Source organism: Nerophis ophidion, linkage group LG07, assembly GCF_033978795.1.
Source record: "Nerophis ophidion isolate RoL-2023_Sa linkage group LG07, RoL_Noph_v1.0, whole genome shotgun sequence".
In the NCBI taxonomy this organism is placed as follows: domain Eukaryota; kingdom Metazoa; phylum Chordata; class Actinopteri; order Syngnathiformes; family Syngnathidae; genus Nerophis; species Nerophis ophidion.
The window spans coordinates 34,756,827-34,777,342 of NC_084617.1; the positions used below are offsets into that span (position 1 = coordinate 34,756,827).

General features: G+C 37.7%; 1 protein-coding gene across 1 annotated transcript in view; it reads right to left on the reverse strand.

The window, feature by feature from the left end:
• bmp1a (bone morphogenetic protein 1a) overlaps positions 1 to 20,516 on the reverse strand; it is a 150,099-nt gene that overhangs the window by 56,451 nt on the left and 73,132 nt on the right. Inside the window, exons 5-6 of the mRNA XM_061906078.1 lie at positions 19,863 to 20,041; positions 14,822 to 14,927 (exon numbers count right to left, since the gene is read on the reverse strand). Coding sequence (XP_061762062.1) covers positions 14,822 to 14,927; positions 19,863 to 20,041 — 285 coding nt within the window. The remainder of the gene's footprint in view (positions 1 to 14,821; positions 14,928 to 19,862; positions 20,042 to 20,516) is intronic.

Sequence of the window (20,516 nt, forward strand, 5' to 3'; positions counted from 1 at the left end):
TATACAATGTTTATAAATTCAGGAAATGTGTTTGAATATAACCAATGTATGATCCTGTAACTACTTGGTATCGGATAGATTCCTAAATATGTGGTATCTTCCAAAACTAATGCAAAGTATCAAAGAAGAGAAAAACAAGTGATTATTACATTTTAACATAAGTGTAGATAGAACACGTTAAAACAGAAAATAAGCAGATATTAACAGTAAATTAACTAGTACATTAATAATCATTTTTACAGTTTGTCCCTCATAATGTAGACAAAATAATAGGTAGATAAATGACACAATATGTTACTGCATACATCAGCAGACTAATTAGGAGTCTTTGTTTGTTTACTTACTACTAAAGGACAAGTACGTTGTCTAGCATGTTCACTATTTTATTTAAGGACTAAATTACAATAATAAACATATGTAGATTTTTTGTTACAATAAAGACAATAATGACATTTTTTGTGGTCCCCTTTATTTTGAAAAGTATCAAAAAAGTATTTAAACACATTTTGGTACCGGTAGGGGGCAACCCTACTTCCAATAATGTTGTAGCTTACAGGTATTGTTAAATACATTAGTTGTGACTTATCACAACAGTACATTGGAGCTGGTTCATGTCTGCCTCGTCTTAAAAGAGCGAGAATGCTGGGTGCATACTTGCCAACCCTCCCGGATTTCCCGGGAGACTCCCGAATTTCAGCGCCTCTCATGAAAACCTCCCGGGACAAATTTTCTCCCGGAAATCTCCTGAAATTCAGGCGGAGCTGGAGGCCACGCCCCCTCCAGCTCCATGCGGACCCAAGTGAAGTGTCGACAGCCTGTTTTCACGTCCGCTTTCCCACAATATAAACAAAGTGCCTGACCAATGACGTTATAACTGTAGAATGATCGAGGGGGAGTTCTTGGTTTCTTATGTGGGTTTCTTGTTAGGCAGTTTCTGATTTATTAAATTGTATAACAGTGCAAAATATTGCTCATTTGTAGTGGTCTTTCTTGAACTGTTTGGAAAAAAAGATATAAAAATAACTAAAAACTTGTTGAAAAATAAACAAGTGATTTGATTATAAATAAAGATTTCTACACATACCTCGATGTGGTGGCGACTTGTCCAGGGTGTAAACCGCCTTCCACCTGATTGTAGCTGAGATAGGCACCAGCGCCCCCAAAGGGAATAAGCGGTAGAAAAATGGATGGATGGATAGCTGTAAATATACTCCTCCCCTCTTAACCACGCCCCTCGCCCCCCACCCCCGACCACGCCCACCCACTTTCCGAAATCGGATGTCTCAGGTTGGCAAGTATGGCTGGGTGACTTCACACGTGGTTTATGGACTGCCAGTGGGATATTTGGACTGCGGTACTTTGTGTAGGGTCTGCAGAGGATGTGACACCTGGACTGGACGCCAGGCTGGCGGCTCGTCGTTCACATGGCAGCCAGGCCCCCAGCCAACAGCGTCTATTTCACAGGCAACGTACTGATGGTGCTGAGGATGAGAATCCGTGATTCAAGCACGTTCACGTACAAGATATCTACACCACAGTAAAAACAACAACTTTCCATCTATTCTAAGTCTAGAGCATTCCTGACCTACACATAGACAGAACTGTACCTTGGCTAGCATCCAGCTGCACAGTCTGTTTGTACAAAGATTCTCTCTCTGCTTCCTGGAATCTGTTTGCTTGCAGCTGATTTGAGAGGAGAGTCCAGCATGAAGAGACTCAGCAGACAACAAAAGACAACATCTGCTTCTCATATCAGCCATGATCACACTCCAGGATCACTCCTTTTGTCGTCTCATCATTTTACACGTCAACATGTTACATGTCATCATGTTACACATCAGTTAATTGCATGTCATCATGTTACATGTCATCATGTTACATGTCATCATGTTGCACATCAGCTAATCACATTGTGGAAAGGCGGAGCCGACGGGCCGACGGCGGGGTAGGGCAAGCCATAGCCATAGGCAAGCCATGGATGGCGTGGCGCGGTGGAAGGGTGGCCGTGCGCGACCCGAGGGTCCCTGGTTCAATTCCCACCTAGTACCAACCTCGTCACGTCCGTTGTGTCCTGAGCAAGACACTTCACCCTTGCTCCTGATGGGTGCTGGTTGGCGCCTTGCACGGCAGCTCCCTCCATCAGTCTGTGAATGTGTGTGTGAATGGGTAAATGTGGAAGTAGTGTCAAAGCGCTTTGAGTACCTTGAAGGTAGAAAAGCGCTATACAAGTACAACCCATTTATCATTTATCATAGTCCTACTCAAGATGGCGGCCAGGAGGCGGAGGATGTGGCGGAGCGGAGAGGCAGGGCGTGCGGGAAGCGACGCCGCCGCAATCAAATTCAGGTGCGTAGATCGCGCACCGGCAAACAATTAATATATCTCCGCCTGCTGTATAAAAGGGGAGAAGGAGGAACGATCAAGGCAGAAGGAGTAGAAGAACCAGACGAGAGAGAACGACTGAGAGAGAACCAAACACAGCGACAAAGACACGCCAGACTGAAGGCGAGAGAGGAGCGAGCAGGAAGGAGGAGCAGCTGAAAAGCAATCCGACCGAAAAGACAAAGCTTATTTGAAAAAATAAATGAGAGTCAAACCTGCAAGAGCATGTCCTTCCTTGGTGGTCCATGCAACCCGCACGATGACAGCAGGAAGCCGTTCACATACATGTCAACATGGTACATGTCATCATGTTACATGTCATCATGTTACTCGTCAGTTAGTTACATGTCATCATGTTACATGTCAGTTAGCTACATGTCAGTTAGTTACATGTCATCATCTTCCATGTCATCATGTTACACATCAGTAAATTACTTGTCATCCGGTTACATGTCATCATGTTACACGTCATGTTGCACGTCAGTTAGTTACATGTCATCCTGTTGCATGTCAGTTAGTTACATGTCATCATGTTACATGTCAGTTAGTTACATGTAATCATGTTACATGTCAGTTAGTTACATGTCAGTTAGTTACACATCATCATGTTGCATGTCAGCTAGTTACATGTCATCATGTTACATGTCAGTTAGTTACACATCATCATGTTGCATGTCAGCTAGTTACATGTCAGACTCATCATGTTACATGTCAGTTAGTTACATGTCAGTTAGTTACATGCCACTTAATTACATGTCATCATGTTATATGTCAGTTGGTTACATGTTATCGTGTAACATGCCAGTTAGTTACATTTCAGTTAGTTACATGTCATCATGTTACATGTCAGTTAGATACATGTCATCATGTTACATGTCATCATTTTACATGTCAGTTAGTTACATGTCAGACTCATCATGTTACATGTCAGTTAGTTACATGTCAGTTAGTTACATGCCAGTTAGTTACATGCCAGTTAATTACATGTCATCATGTTATATGTCAGTTGGTTACATGTTATCGTGTTACATGTCAGTTAGATACATGTCATCATGTTACATGTCATCATATTACATGTCAGTTAGTTATATGTCAGACTCATCATGTTACATGTCAGTTAGTTACATGCCAGTTAGTTACATGCCGGTTAATTACATGTCATCATGTTATATGTCAGTTGGTTACATGTTATTGTGTTACTTGTCAGTTAGATCAATGTCATCATGTTACATGTCATCATGTTACATGTCAGTTAAATACATGTCATCATGTTACATGTCAGTTACTTACATGTCATCATGTTACATGTCAGTTAGTTACATGTCATCATGTTACTGTCAGTTAGTTACATGTCATCATGTTACATGTCAGTTAGATACATGTCATCATGTTACATGTCATCATATTACATGTCAGTTAGTTACTTGCAGACTCATTATGTTACATGTCAGTTAGTTACATGTCAGTTAGTTACATGCCAGTTAATTACATGTCATCATGTTATATGTCAGTTGGTTACATGTTATCGTGTTACATGTCAGTTAGTTACATGTCATCATGTTACATGTCATCATGTTACATGTCATCATATTACATGTCAGTTAGTTACATGTCATCATGTTACATGTCAGTTACTTACATGTCATCATGTTACATGTCAGTTAGTTACATGTCATCATGTTACATGTCAGTTAGTTACATGTCATCATGTTACATGTCAGTTAGTTACATGCCATCAAATGACACTTCTGGCTGCACCAGTCAAACCATCCTTGCTACTGCAACTGTGTAACTCTCTTGTTATTTATTCATCTACACCAGAATGACCAAACTTTTTCCACAGATGAACGCAAACTAAAAAATGATAGCATGCTGCGGCCATTTTGATATTTGTCATAATCAGAACCAGTAAAAATATGTAGATTTTTTTTTAAACATTTGGGGTTCACTTTAAGTTTGGTCCCTGGTGCTCTTATACTGTTTTGTTCCACACTTACAATAAATCAACTTCAGGTCTTTTTTAAAAATGTTTATGTTTTTGTCAAAGACAACTATTTTTTTGATGGTAAAAACCCAAAATATAGCTGAGATAGGCTGCAGCGCCCCCCACGACCCCGAAGGGAGTAAGCAGCAGAAAATGGATGGATGGATACATTATTTTCCCCAAAATATTTTTATTGGATGTAAATAAATCAAAGCCTAAAATAGGTCTATAATTCATTACCCCATTGTTTTTAATGCATTTTTATTTTTTGTGCAATGAGTTTTTTTGTTTTTTTTCAACCCTACTAAAATTCTTGAGGATCCAAACAGTTATATATATATATTTTTTTTGTTTTTTTACTCTTTAACACTTAAATCTGTAGATCAGCTCCAGATCTATCAGTCAATTATAAGCTTTTCCTTTTTTTAATGTCCTTTTGTTTGTTTGTTTGTTTTATGCTTTTTTTCTTTGCGATTTAACACTTTTTAAGTTTATTTTTACATGGAAAACGCACAAAATATGCAATATTTTCCTCAAAAAATATGTCAAAGTAGAATATTTCATGTCAAAGCAATTGGAACTTTGAATAGTTGAATAATATAAAACAACATTGATTTTGATTCATTATCGTTTTTGAGCAACAACAGTTTAAAAAAAAAAATCCTACTTAATTTTTGGAGGATCCAAACAGTTAGTTACATTTTTTTTTTTTTACTTTTCAAACAGTTCAGTTCTAGATCCAACAGTCAATTATAAGCTTTTATAATTTTTTTTCAATGTATTTTTGTTTGTTTATGCCTTTTTCGCCAAAGAACATTTTTAAATGTTATGTTTACATGGAAAACACATAAAATATGCAATATTTTCCTCAAAAAATACATCAAAGTGGAATATTTCATGTGACGTAATTGGAACTTTGAATACATCAATATTTCACAACATCGATTTTGATTCATTATCATTTTTTGGAGCAATGACAGTCAAAAAACAAAAAAATCCTACTAAAATTATTGAGGATCCAAACAGTTAATAAAACATTGTATTTTACTTTTCAACATATACATCTGTAGATCAGCACCAGATATGTCAGTCGTTTATAAGCTTTTTTTATTAACATCTTTTTGTTTGTTTGTTTTATGCCTTTTTTTTGTGCCAAAGAACACTTTTAAAGTTGCTTTTTACACACAAAATATGCAATATTTTCCTCAAATTTGATGTGAAGTAGTTAGAACTTTGAATAGTTCAATAGTTCACAACAACATTGATTTAGATTCATTGTTATTTTTGAGCAATGACAGTTAAAAAAAAAAATCCTACTAAAATTGTTAAAGATAAGACAGTTACATTTTTTGTTTAGTTTTACTTTTCAACACTTACGTCTCTCAGTCAGCTCCAGATCTATCAGTTGATTACAAGTGTTTATTTTTTCTTTTAGTTTGTTTGTTTTATGCCTTTTTTTTGCCAGAGAACACATTTTTTACATAGAAAACACACAAAATATGCAATATTTTCCTCAATATGTAAAAGTGGAATATTCCATGTGATTTACTGTAATTTTAACTTTGAATAAGTCAATAATTCACAACATTGATTTTGATTCATTGTTATTTTTGGAGCAATGACAAAAGAAAAAAAACTAAAATAAATACACAGTTAATGCAGTCAACATTGCAATTTTTTACAGTTACATTAAACCTGTTTGCGCTTATATTCCATTTTTTTTATGTTCTTTTTTTATTTTTTTAAATAGTATTTTTAGAAGGTGCGGCGAGACTTAAAAAAATGAGTTGTGGGCCGCACTTTGAACCCCCCCTGTCTATACACCAGGGACAAGAGTGGCAATAGTGTCTAAATATACACACTGAAGATATGTCCTGTAAACATGCAGCAGCAGAAGGTAAACAACATTGGGGCGGTGTGGCGCAGTCCGGAGAGTGGCCGTGCGCAACCCGAGGATCCCTGGTTCAAATCCCACCTAGTACCAACCTCGTCATGTCCGTTGTGTCCTGAGCAAGACACTTCACCCTTACTCCTGATGGGTGCTGGTTAGCGCCTTGCATGGCAGCTCCCTCCATCAGTGTGTGAATGTGTGTGTGAATGGGTAAATGTGGAAGTAGTGTCAAAGCGCTTTGAGTACCTTGAAGGTAGAAAAGCGCTATACAAGTACAATCCATCCATCAATTAATAACATGTGCAAAATGCTTAGAGAACAAAGACAGGTTTCATGCTGTCGCTTTGCTGTGAGGCGCTTTTCCAATCATGACTGAAAGACTCAAAGTGAGTCGATGTCCTCCTCAAGTCTATTTTGGCTTTACAGTCACCCGTATGGTTCATAACACATCATTACCTCTATGTAAGATTGCATATTTAAATGTCAAGTCTTCATGTTGGACACAGTATAAGCAACCAAATTAAGTGCTGCCTTCACAAAAGATGAGAAAAAGATTATGTGAGCGAATGTATTTTTATCCCTTGACATATTTCTTTGAGTCTTTCTGAGTGGATGGACACAAAGATAGAAATGAGACAAATTAGAGGTTGATGAGTGGAATGTGCTACTATTGTTCTGACAAATACACCACACTGGCCTTTTTAAAAAAATACCACAGTATTAATTCACCAACTGTGACTTAGGGGGGTCTATGGTTTAGGTAGACTTGACAACCAGGTAGTGTCAGGCATGAACTTGGACGAGGGTTGTTTTCCCGAGGTGCGAAGCGAATGGAGTGGAAACGGCGTGAAGGAAGGTAAATATTGAATTTATTTACTTATAACAGGAATAAACAAAAAGCAGGCACGAGGGCGGAAGTACAAAAACTGGGCTAAGAAACAAAAGACTAGGATAAAGGCTGCAAACTACAAACATGAAACAAAAACACTTGCGCTGAGGCATGAATAACAAAAACCTACGTGGACAAAATGAACAGCATAGCAAGGCATGAAGCAGATAATCGAGGGCGTGAAGGAGGTGATGTTGCCAGGACGAAGAAAGAAACAGAATGGCTTAAATAATAACTGTGATCATTACAAACAGGTGTGAGGGCTGAGGACCGGGGCGTGACATGGAGACAAGGTGAAAACTAATGCGTTACTATGGAAACAAAAACAAACCAGAAAGTGCAAAACAGGAAACAAGTGTCCAAAAAACAAAAACGAACACGACCAAAACAAAACTTGATCCATAGGTGTGACAGGTAGACTTGACAGGTCTGCATGTCATGTAAAAATTCAATCTAATATACCAAAAAGACTTCCGGTATAGGGCATTAAACATAAATAAATACAAATGTTAAATTTTATAAATATATAAATATATGTGTGTATGCATTAGGGGTGTAACGGTACGTGTATTTGTATTGAACCGTTTCAGTACGGGGGTTACGGTTTGGTACGAGGGTACGAGTTTGTAAACTAAAGTCTTAACAAGCTGCTCTGCAGCTTCCTCTGTCTGAGCAGTGAGCACCCAGCATTGTCCCGCCCACAGAACCATCTGATTGGTTACATACAAAGCCAATCAGCAGTGCGTATTGAGAGCGCATGAAGTCAGTGCTCCAGCGTCGAGATGAGCAGATATGTGTTTAGATGGTGAGCAGCTGACATTGTACACTCCCCAAATTATAAAAAAAACACTTCCCAGTCACAACTACTACAAACATCACTATGAGCCCGTTGACTTTCTAGAAAGTTAAACTGCAGCTCAGCTCTCTCATAGTTCTGGGTTGAGGTGAAGGCTAATTAGGTTTTAGCGTTACGTTAGCTCATTTTGCTGTGTGTGTGTGCTTGCGTGTGTGTGTGTGTGTGTGTGTGTGTGTGTGTGTGTGTGTGTGTGTGTGTGTGTGTGTGTGTGTGTGTGAGTGATAAAAGTCAACTACAGGCTTCCCAAATGCTGTAATAAATTATGCATGATGAGTTCACTTGAAACTGTTTAATGTTGCACGTTTTATATGTACAAGACAAGTTTTGTCATTTTATTTAATCAAAGCAACAACTTGAGGCAGTTTAATGTGGATTAACGTGGGTAGAATTATTATAGTGTTCCCAATGTAAAAAGGATAAAGCCATTGTTTACAAATTTGGTAAATAAATAACCAAAAAATTTATATTTTGTTGTTTTCTTACTGTACCGAAAATGAACCAAACCGTGACCTCTAAACCGAGGTACGTACCAAACCGAAATGTTTGTTTACCGTTACACCCTTAGTATGCATATATGTTTGTATGTATATGTATGTATGTACAGTCGTGGTCAAAAATTCACATCCACTTGTAAAGAACATAATGTCATGGCTGTCTTGAGTTTCCAATCATTTCTACAACTCGTATTTTTTTGTGATAGAGTGATTGGACTGAGAGGCTACCATGCAAGAAGGAAGCCCTTGGTCCAGAAGCCACACCTAAAGACTTGTCTAAAGTTTGCTGCTGATCACATGGACAACGATAACACCTTCTGGAAGAAAGTTCTGTGTGGTCTGATGAAACAAAAATGGAGTACACTACCCAGCAATATGTTTGAAGGAGAAAAGGTGAGGCCTTTAATCCCAGGAACATCATACCTACAGTCAAGCTTGGTGGTGGTAGTATTATGCTCTGGGCCTGTTTTGCTGCTTATGGAACTGGTGCTTTAAATGTGACAATGAAAAAGGAGGTTCACCTCCAAATTCTTCAGGACAAGCTAAAATCATCAGCCCGGAGGTTGGGTCTTGGGCGCAGTTGGGTGTTCCAACAGGACAATGACCCCAAACAAATGTCAAAAGTGGTAAAGGAATGGCTAAATCAGGCTACAATGAAAGTTTTGAAATGGCCTACCCAAAGTCCTGACTCAAACATGTAGACAATGCTGAAGAAACAAGTCCATGTCAGAAAACCAACAAAATGTAGCTGAACTGCATCAATTTTGTCAAGAGGAGTGGTCAAAAATTCAAGCAGAAGCTTGTGGATGGCTACCAAAAGCGCCTTATTGTAGTGAAACTTGCCAAGAGACATGTAAGCAAATATTAACATTGCTGTATGTATACTTTTGACCCAGCAGATTTGCTCACATTTTCAGTAGACCCATAATAAATTCATAAAAGTGTGCTCCAATCACTCCATCACAAAAAAATAAGGGTTGTAGAAATGATTGGAAACTCAAGACAGCCATGACATTATGTTCTTTACAAGTGTATGTACACTTTTGACTACGACTTTATATACAAATATATAGACATACATATATATGTGTACATATTGAATACATATATAAATACATACATATATGCAGTGGTCCCCAACCTTTTTTTATCCGCGGACCGGTTAATGCTTAATAATTTGTCCCGCGGCCCGGGGGGGGATGTCCTTTTTTTTTCTTTTTTTTCTTTTCTTCTTTGTCATGAAAAAGGGACGTTTTTGTCATGGAAAAGGGAGTTTTTTGTGGTTGGTGCACTATTTGTAAGTGTATATTGTGTTTTTATGTTGATTTAATAAAAAAATAATTTATATACATATATATATATATTTTTTTTAATTCTTCTGCGGCCCGGTACCGTGCCATGGCCGGTACTGGGCCGCGGCCCGGTGGTTGGGGACCACTGCATATATGCATACAGTAATTACATATATATGTGTGTATGTATATTTGTGTGTGTGTGTTTAGAGAGACACAGGGAAGAGAGAGAGAGAGAGAGAGAGAGAGAGAGAGAGAGAGAGAGAGAGAGAGAGAGAGAGAGAGAGAGAGAGAGAGAGAGAGATTTCAGTGTGTCCTATAGTGTGGTTAAGAAACTAAACAACCACCTAATGTGATGTAAAGAAAGTTTAAAAAAAACAACATTTTCTTTTTAAGAAAGTCAACAACCACTTAATGTGTTGTCAATGAAGTAAACAACCACCTAATGTGTTGTTAATAAAGTAAACAACCACTAATATATTGTTAAGAAAGTAAACAATTACTAATGTGTTGTTAAGAAAGTAAACAACCACTTAATGTGTTGTTAATGAAGTGAACAACCACCTAATGTGTTGTAAATAAATTAAACAACCACTAATATATTGTTAAGAAAGTAAACAACCACTAATGTGTTGTTAAGAAAGTAAACAACCACTTAATGTGTTGTTGGGGCGGTATAGCTCGGTTGGTAGAGTGGCCGTGCTAGCAACTAGGAGGTTGCAGGTTCGATTCCCACTTCCGCCATCCTAGTCACTGCCGTTGTGTCCTTGGGCAAGACACTTTAACCACCTGCTCCCGGTGCCACCCACACTGGTTTAAATGTAACTTAGATATTGGGTTTCACCATGTAAAGCGCTTTGAGTCACTAGAGAAAAGCGCTATATAAATATAATTCACTTCACTTCACTTAATGAAGTGAACAACCACCTAATGTGTTGTAAATAAAGTAAACAACCACTAATATATTGTTAAGAAAGTAAACAACCACTAATGTGTTGTTAAGAAAGTAAACAACTACCTAATGTGTTGTTAAGAAAGTAAAAAATCACTAATGTGTTGTTAATGAAGTAAACAACCACTTAATGTGTTGTTAATGAAGTAAACAACCACTTAATGTGTTGTAAATAAAGTAAACAACCAATAATATATTGTTAAGAAAGTAAGCAACCACTGTGTTGTTAATGAAGTAAACAACCACCTAACGTGTTGTAAATAAAGTAAACAACCACTAATATATTGTTAACAAAAGTAAACAACCACTAATGTGTTGTTAAGAAAGTAAACAACCACCTAATGTATTGTTAAGAAAGTAAACAACCACTAATGTGTTGTTAAGAAAGTAAACAACCACCTAATCTGTAGTAAATAAAGTAAACAACCACTAATATATTGTTAAGAAAGTAAACAACCACTAATGTGTTGTTAAGAAAGTAAGCAACCACTAATGTGTTGTTAATGAAGTAAACAACCACCTAATGTGTTGTAAATAAAGTAAACAATCACTAATATATTGTTAAGAAAGTAAACAACCACTAATGTGTTGTTAAGAAAGTAAGCAACCACTAATGTGTTGTTAAGAAAGTAAACAACCACCTAATCTGTAGTAAATAAAGTAAACAACCACTAATATATTGTTAAGAAAGTAAACAACCACTAATGTGTTGTTAAGAAAGTAAGCAACCACTAATGTGTTGTTAATGAAGTAAACAACCACCTAATGTGTTGTAAATAAAGTAAACAATCACTAATATATTGTTAAGAAAGTAAACAACCACTAATGTGTTGTTAAGAAAGTAAGCAACCACTAATGTGTTGTTAAGAAAGAAAACAACCACTAATGCCATTCTCCAATAGGTGCCGGGTGTTGAAATCAGATGTAAAATCTGTCTCCAGTCCAAGACATAAAGTTACTTATCAAAGCCTCTTGGAAAAGGCCTTTCAGGGAATAATGAGGGAGAAGCACAACGTTTACGAGAGACTCCACGTGGTCCTGAAAGCCATTAGACTGTGATGAAGCAGAGCCCCTGAAGCTGCTTTACGAGGTCTGCTCTCACCACAGCAGCAGCACACCAAGAGAGGAGAGTAACTTCAACATGCACCTCCTAATATATAGCTACTAGAACTTGGCTTCCACTTAAAAGGGAGCAGCTCTTCATGTGGTGATCATATGGAAATGCTAACTACATGACTGGTGTCACCAAGTCCACTATGGTAGTAGTCTCCTTCATGTGGTGATCATATGGAAATGCTAACTACATGACCGGTGATACCAAGTCCACAATGGTAGTAGTCTCCTTCATGTGGTGATCATATGGAAATGGTACCTCCATGACCGGTGTCACCAAGTCCACCAGGGTACAGGACACGTTTTGCTGACTTGTTCAACATTCCAAGATGTTTTTGCTTGGATTGACAACAACCAGTGTTGCTGCACTAAAATCCTGGTTTTGTTTTAGCACACCAGCCCCTTCCTGCTCTGTCCCTGATAAGAATACAATGGCAAATGACCCTGGACACTCTCACTGCACTCTATGGCGTGGAGTTTTTAGTGCCAGTCTTGTCAAGAAGTCACGTTGCATTCAATCTCCGGTTGGAATGTATGTTTTAAACTATGTTAGAAGTGTTATTTTGCAGTAAAAACAAAAGTTTATTATTGAACAATTACATTTTAGTACAAAACACATCAGATAAATTCATGTTTGATTGTAAAATGTATAAAAAATATTTCACATAAGGTTTGAGCAGTAAAACCACATCAATGTGTATCGCACAAGTCGATAAATTGTTAAATTTTTCTTATCTTCTATGTCAGGAATAAAGCGGAAGTATGGAAGCAAGGTTGGTTGCATGAACAAAGGCACTCTGGTAACCTAGCAACACAGGAAGTTATCACTGATCAGTGGGAGTGACACCCCAACAGCCAATCAGGTAACAGTATCAACTATCAAGTTTGGTTGCACCATTTTGTTGTCTGGCAGTTGATTCTCTGCATGGAGTGAGAAGACAATGAAGAATTTGTGGATAAAAGAGGAAATGTCACCTGGACAGGTTTTTGGATTTTTTTCCAAAGGGACTGTAGTCAGACCAGGGTGGTCTGTAAATGATGCGAGGCAAGAGCGCTAATACTACACCACCTTAGCCACGCTCACCCTTTATAGCACAGCCGTTACTTCCTGGCACTAAACCTGCAGAAAATAGTTCTTCTCAGGTTTCTCTATGTTTACATTTTCACAATTTTGTTACACTTTATGAGGCATTTATTAGATATTCCTTATTTTTGCGCATTCATTTTAAGAATTTTTTGTTAAGTCTTCAATGTGGTTTTACTATTTTGTTGACAATGTTTGAGTGTTTTCGATGTTTCCTTTCTGCCTTGACAGATGATTAGTAAAAAGGTTATATTTGAAATAAAAATGTTAAAATGTAATATATTTTCCTCCGGATCCTTATTTTCAATGGGTCATAAAAATATATATAATTATCAATATTAACTGATGAAAAAAACATTTAAATCATGATACAGTTTTCAGCCCTATTTCACATAAATAGTGAAAAAACAAAACAATCTCACCAGCACATTGGGTTTTAAGAATAAGAAGAGAAGTATTGCGTAGAGAGATTATTCTAGATTGTACCTGATGTCATGACTGGTTTTATTGATTATTGACCAATTTATTGGTTATGGGACAAGCAGTAGCAAATGGATGGATGGTACTTTTTTTTCGCTTATTGTTTGTCTTTGGTACGCTAATATGTATATTTTAGGCCAGTGGTTCTCAACCTTTTTTCAGTGATGTACCCCCTGTGAACAATTTTTTTAGTTTAAGTACCTCCTAATCAGAGCAAAGCATTTTTGGTGAAAAAGAGAGATAAAAAAGTAAAATACAGCACTATTTCATCAGTTTCTGATTTATAAATTGTATAACAGTGCAAAATATTGCTCATTTGTAGTGGTCTTTCTTGAACTATTTGTAAAAAAAGAAATAAAAATAACTTAAAACTTGTTGAAAAATAAACAAGTGATTCAATTATAAATAAAGATTTCTACACATAGAAGTAATCATAAACTTAAAGTGCCCTCTTTGGGGATTGTAATAGAGATCCATCTGGATTCATGAAATTAATTCTAAACATTTCTTCACAAAAAAAGAAATCTTTAACATCAATATTTATGGAACATGTCCACAAAAAAATCAAGCTGTCAACACTGAATATTACATTGTTGCATTTCTTTTCACAGTATTATTCAATAAATATATTTATAAAGGATTTTTTAATTGTTGCTATATTTCAATACATATATTTATTAAGGATTTTTGAATTGTTGCTATTTTTAGAATATTTTTAAAAAATCTCACGTACCCCTTGGCATACCTTCAAGTACCCCCAGGGGTCCGCGTACCCCGATTTGAGAACCAATGTTTTAGGCCATTGGTTCTTTTTTTTTTTTTTTGCAAAAATACATATATATATTTTTATATTGCTCTTTTCATATTTGACATGAACATTTTTATGTAAACTCAAAGTTATTGTTTTTTTTTGGTTCTTTGTTGTTGCTATTTTTGTATTACAACATTTTATCATTTGATCATGTTGTAATATTTTGTTTTGTGATTGTGTGATGTTTTTTGCCTGGACCCCTGGGAAGAATAGTCTACACTGCAGTGTAGACTAATGGGGATCCTTAACAAACTAATAAACTGAACTAATAAACTAAAAAAAAGCAATTGTTTTAGTACATGGAAAAACAATAAAGCTACAATGACAAAAATATTTTTCTTAAAACAAATATCTATCCTCGTACTATTGTTTTAAACTCTGGGAAGTTCAGGAGAAAACCTAATTATATAGAAAAAAGTAAAATCCCTTGCTGGCACGTGATGGGAAAGAAAAACAGCAAGAAGGAGAAGATTGCTAAAAGTCAAGAGATGTCACTACCAAGTCCCATGTGAAGATAGTGCCACATCCCCCAGGGAAGTCATCCCACATGAAGGTGATGGCGTAAAGAGCAGTGTTCATGGCTTGGCTCCTACCTGGAGAAGGTGTTCCTGGCGTAGTGCATGATGCTGTCGAAGTCATAAACTTCTCCCAAAGAATCCACCTCACCTGGCTCCATTTTCAAAAAGTTGTACTCCTGACCTGTGGAAGGGCAAAAGGAGAAAGTTCTGTTATGGACGTTCAGCTCCTCCGGGGATTTGCAATACAACCCTCTCGGCCTCACAACTCTGTCCGACGACCACAACTTCCCCGCACGTTCCAATTTGTCAATGCTCAAACGCACACACCAAACCTACATTTTTTTCTTGTGCAGATGAAGCAGGAACAACATTATATCAACTTTTTAATGCACAATTGCTACCTACTTCCTGGTCCTCTCTGCAGCGCTAAGCCTTCTGGGTAATGTAGTAAATAAACATTTAGCAACACTTACGAGTTGACATGTAATTATATTAGGGTTGTCCCGATAACAATAATTTAGTACCGCATACCAAAATGTATATCGATACTTTTCCAAATAAAGGGAACGAGGAAAAATGTCAATATTGGTGTTATTTTAACAGAAAATCTTACACTACTTTTAAAGCTGTGTAGTCACGGCCACACAGCTGCACTCAGATGAAAGAACAGCACCGGTACTTTTCAAAGGTGGTGTAGTACCGATTTCAATTGATTAGTACCGTGATACCTTATTCTTTATACAACCCCAGTTTAAATATTTTCAGAACCTTTATTCATGAAGGGTTAGGGGTCATTAAGATTATATTTTAATTTGCAAAGAGGCATCATTTACATCATTGAGATGTTGAAGCGCGATGATAATAAGTTAAGTTAAAGTACCTATGATTGTCACACACACACTAGGTGTGGAAAAATTATTCTCTGCATTTGACCCATCACCCTCGATCACACCCTGGGAGGTGAGGGGAGCAGTGAGCAGCAGCAGCCCAGGAATCATTTTTGGTGATTTAACCCCCAATTCCAACCCTTGATGCTGAGTGCCAAGCAGGGAGGTAATGGGTCCCATTTCTATAATCAATGGTATGACACGGCCGGGGTTTGAACTCACAACTCTTAACTCTTTTCATATTTGACATGAACATTTTTATGTAAACTCAAAGTTATTGTTTTTTTTTTGGTTCTTTGTTGTTGCTATTTTTGTATTACAACATTTTATCATTTGATCATGTTGTAATCTTTTGTTTTGTGATTGTGTGATGTTTTTTGCCTGGACCCCTGGGAAGAATAGTCTACACTGCAGTGTAGACTAATGGGGATCCTTAACAAACTAATAAACTAAACTAATAAACTAAAAAAAACAATTGTTTTAGTACAGGGAAACACAATAAAGCTACAATGACAAAAAATGTTTTCTTAAAACAAATATCTATCCTCGTACTATTGTTTTAAACTCTGGGAAGTTCAGGAGAAACCCTAATTATATAGAAAAAAGCAAAATTCCTTGCTGGCACGTGATGGGAAAGAAAAACAGCAAGGAGGAGAAGATTGCTAAAAGTCTAGAGATGTCACTGCCAAGTCCCATGTGAAGATAGTGCCACATCCCCCAGGGAAGTCATCCCACATGAAGGTGATGACGTAAAGAGCAGTGTTCATGGCTTGGTGTGGAAAAATTATTCAATGCATTTGACCCATCACCCTCGATCACCCCCTGGGAGGTGAGGGGAGCAGTGAGCAGCAGCAGCCCAGGAATCATTTTTGGTGATTTAACCCCCAATTCCAACCCTTGATGCTGAGTGCCAAGCAGGGAGGTAATGGGTCCCATTTCTATAATCAATGGTATGACACGGCTGGGGTTTGAACTCACAACCTACCCAACTCAGGGCGGACACTCTAACCACTAATCTCGCATTATCTTTCGTTTACAACAGAAATGACCGCTATAGACAATTCATAAATGTTCAAATTGTTGCAAAATAAATGACTGTTTAGGTAACTTTTCAAGGAGAATGTCTGCAACTTGTGGAGCTTGGGTATTGCTTCTTTCTGTAATTATAAGTATTACTAATATTAGTTATTATTATTTAGAACTAGGGCTGCAGCTATTCATTAGTTTAATAATCAAGTTATTTATTGATTAGTTTGTTCATTTAATCGATACGTTGGACAAAACAATTTATATCCTAAATGCGTATTTCAGAAAAATAAACAACTTTTCTGCTTCCCATAACCTTCAGTATTTTTATGCACATCATCAACATTGAAATTGCTTTTTTAAAATGTGTGTATGATTAAATAAATATTATGCAGCTACACTCTGCAGTCATGTGCAATCTATTGAGGAAAGTATGTCACATATTCAAGGTTCCGAGCACTTTTTGTCGTCCGGCTTAATACATTTTTTATTGGTTACACTCTGAAACCATTAATTGAAGCAACACAATACAAATCAAAGCTTTTTTATAATACAATTAATCGATTAATTGTTGCTGCCCAAATTAAAAGAATAGAGTAATTTCGGGATGTGCTTTTACTGATATCTAGTGTTTCAGTCTGTGCGGTGTAAAATGAGTAAAAATCAAGACAATATTAGTTTTCAACTTTATGTGCTTTGCTATTCTAGTTTAGGGTTACAACAGACATTCAAAACAATAAATCACAGGTTGAAACAAGGCAACTTTTGCTGCAACCTTCCATGAAAGCTTTCGTGAATTCCGACATTTTAGTCGGCGACATTTACAAAAAAAGGAATTCTGCAGGGACTGCATGTTACAAGCAAACTAGCAATCGATAAGTCGATTAACCAACTATAAATGAACATTTAGTATGTAATTATTCCAGCGTTGATAACCGCCATTTGCCGTATTTTTCCGACTATACGGTGCACTTAAAATCCTTCCAGTTTCTCTAAAATGGATAGTGCACCTATAGCCTAATGTATCTTTAAGTTCTGGGTGTGCCTAATGACCTTAAATGAATTGTATTTGATACATAGTGTAATGTAAGTGTCACACCTGAGAGATATCTGTGGACTGCAGGCTGAAGCCTGTTCAAAAAAAATAACAGTAGCAAGTACTTGCAAGCAAGCAACACCAACACTTTGATGTTTCATTGAAAATGGAACATGACACACGGCGCTCAAAAATCGGTAAAAAAGTTTTAGTACCACTTTACGGCTGCTGTAGTCAGACGAACTGTGCTTCAACATACGGGTATTATTATGGTGTGTGTGTGCGTGTGTGTGTGTGTGTGTGTGCGCGTGTGTGTGTGTAAGGACCCCAAAATGGCACCTATTAGGAGGCATATTATTTGTGTTTGTAATACAATGTAACCTATAGTTTGAACTTGTATCTGTCAGTAGAATCACTGAAACGCAATCAAAGTGGAGGCACGTTAATAAGACTGCCCACAAAATGGTGTATCCTACGAGTCTTCATTCATTAGTCCAAGCAACGTTTGTAGGTTTTACAATATAACTAAAACTGTTCATGCTTACATGTCTGATGTCAGTAGGAGTATTTTCATGCATATTTGTACATTTAATGTAATGGACTTAGCGTCTTTAGCACTAGCTAATATGCTAACATGTTTCCGAGTGTCTGTGTTAGTATTTTTAACTTACAATGGCACTTTCACAAATTCCTCAGTAAATTCACCAAAAATTCACCGTGGAGTTATTGAGTCGGTTTAGCTTAATGGAGAGCTAGCGTCTGCAGCTAGTGGGTTCATGACCATGACTTCTGTTTTGGTTGATCAGCCGTTTTACTGCCGTGTTACAGACACCGTTTGGAAACAATTAAGGTATGGAAATAAACATTTACAGAATCTTTCTGTGTAAATAACAAATTTTTCAAGGTATATATCTGCGACTTATAGTCCGGTGCAGCTAATATATGGCAAAAAAACGTTTTTCCTACAATTTAGTGGGCGCAGCTTAAATACGAGTGACCTCTATAGTCCGGAAAATGCTGTACAATGTTAAAATACAGGCTTATTGCATTTGAAATGGTATACTTGCATAATTATTCTTTATTACCATTACATCAGTGGTTAAAGAAATGTTGACAATAATATTGTTTATATCAATAATTTGTACGTGAATATAGCATAGATCAGTGGTGCTCATTACATGGCTGGCGATCGATGGTGGAGGGTGTGTCAGTCCATCGCCAGCCAGGCATTAAAAAAATTGCTGGGTATTGTAAAATGGTAAATGGGTTATACTTGTATAGCGCATTTCTATCTTCAAGGTACTCAAAGCGCTTTGACACTATTTCCACATTCACCCATTCACATACCCGTTCACACGCTGATGGCGAGTGAGCTGCCATGCAAGGCCCTAACCACGACCCATCAGGAGCAAGGGTGAAGTGTTTTACTCATGGACGCAACAGACACGACGAAGTTGGTAGAAGGTCGGGATTGAACAAGGAACCCTTAAGTTGCTGGCACGGCCACTCTTCCAACTGCGCCACGCCGTCCCCTGTTTGGCTACAAACAGCTAAATTTTTGTTTCATCTGACCACAGAACTTTCCTCCAGAAGGCCTCATCTTTGTCCATGTGATGTCAGATGAAACAAAAATGGAGCTGTTTGTCCACAATACCCAGCAATATGTTTGAAGGAGAAAAGGTGAGGCCTTTAATCACAAGAACAACATGCCTACCGTCAAGCATGATGGTGGTAGTATTAGGCTCTGGGCCTGTTTTGCTGCCAATGGAACTAGTGCTTTACAGAGAGTCAATGGGACAATGAAAAAGGAGGATTACCCCCAGATTCTTCAGGACAACCTAAAATCATCAGCCCGGAGGTTGGGTCTTGGGCGCAGTTTGGTGTTCCAACAAGCAAATGACCCCAAACACGTCAAAAGTGGTAAAGGGATGACTAAATCAGGCTAGAATGAAGGTTTTAGAATAGCCTTCCCAAAGTCTTGACTTAAACATGTGGACAATGCTGAAGAAACAAGTCCATGTCAGAAAGCCAACACATATAGCTGAGCTGCACCAATTTTATCAAGAGGAGTGGTCAAAAATTCAAGCAGAAGCTACTCATGTAGCTAACATGTGACTCACGTAGCTAACATGGCAGAACAACCAAAGCCAACGCCAACAAAGTCTACCTGGTTGAATGTTGTCTCTGATGATGCTGACGTGTTCGTCTCGATCGGGCCGCGTGTGCTCATGCCAGAACCCGATCACATGACCCAACTCGTGGACTACGATGCCAAACTTGTCACAGTTCTTGCCAATAGAAATGGCCTGGGGGCCTCCTCCACGCCGGCCCACGTAGGAGCAGCACCTGCCGATGAAAGAGCCAGAAAGCAAGTGTTAACAGGACGGGATCATTGTGTCTCGGCTCACTGTTATGGGGAATAAAACAATATTGACACTGGAAACAATAAAAAAGGAAGCTTCCCGGAAATATCTACAGCTACTGTTTGTCGTTGTAATAATTAGGGTTGTACGGTACTAGTATAGAATCGCGGTACTAATGAATCAAAAACGGTACTATACTCCGTTTGAAAAGTATATTCCTGGTTCTACCAGCAGAAAAGCATGTTGGGCAGCCAACACACACACAGAGTACTTACAAGCAGACAGTGTGTAGACAGAAAAGGGAGAATGGATGCATTTTGGTGTAAAAAGTAAAGATAAAGGTGAAGTTTTAACACTGAAACACCCTCAGGAAGAGGTGCTTTAAGGCATGGCTAGCTAACTAGCAGCTAACATCCATCTTCAGTGTTCTAGCTACTTCTAAATCACTAATATTGGCC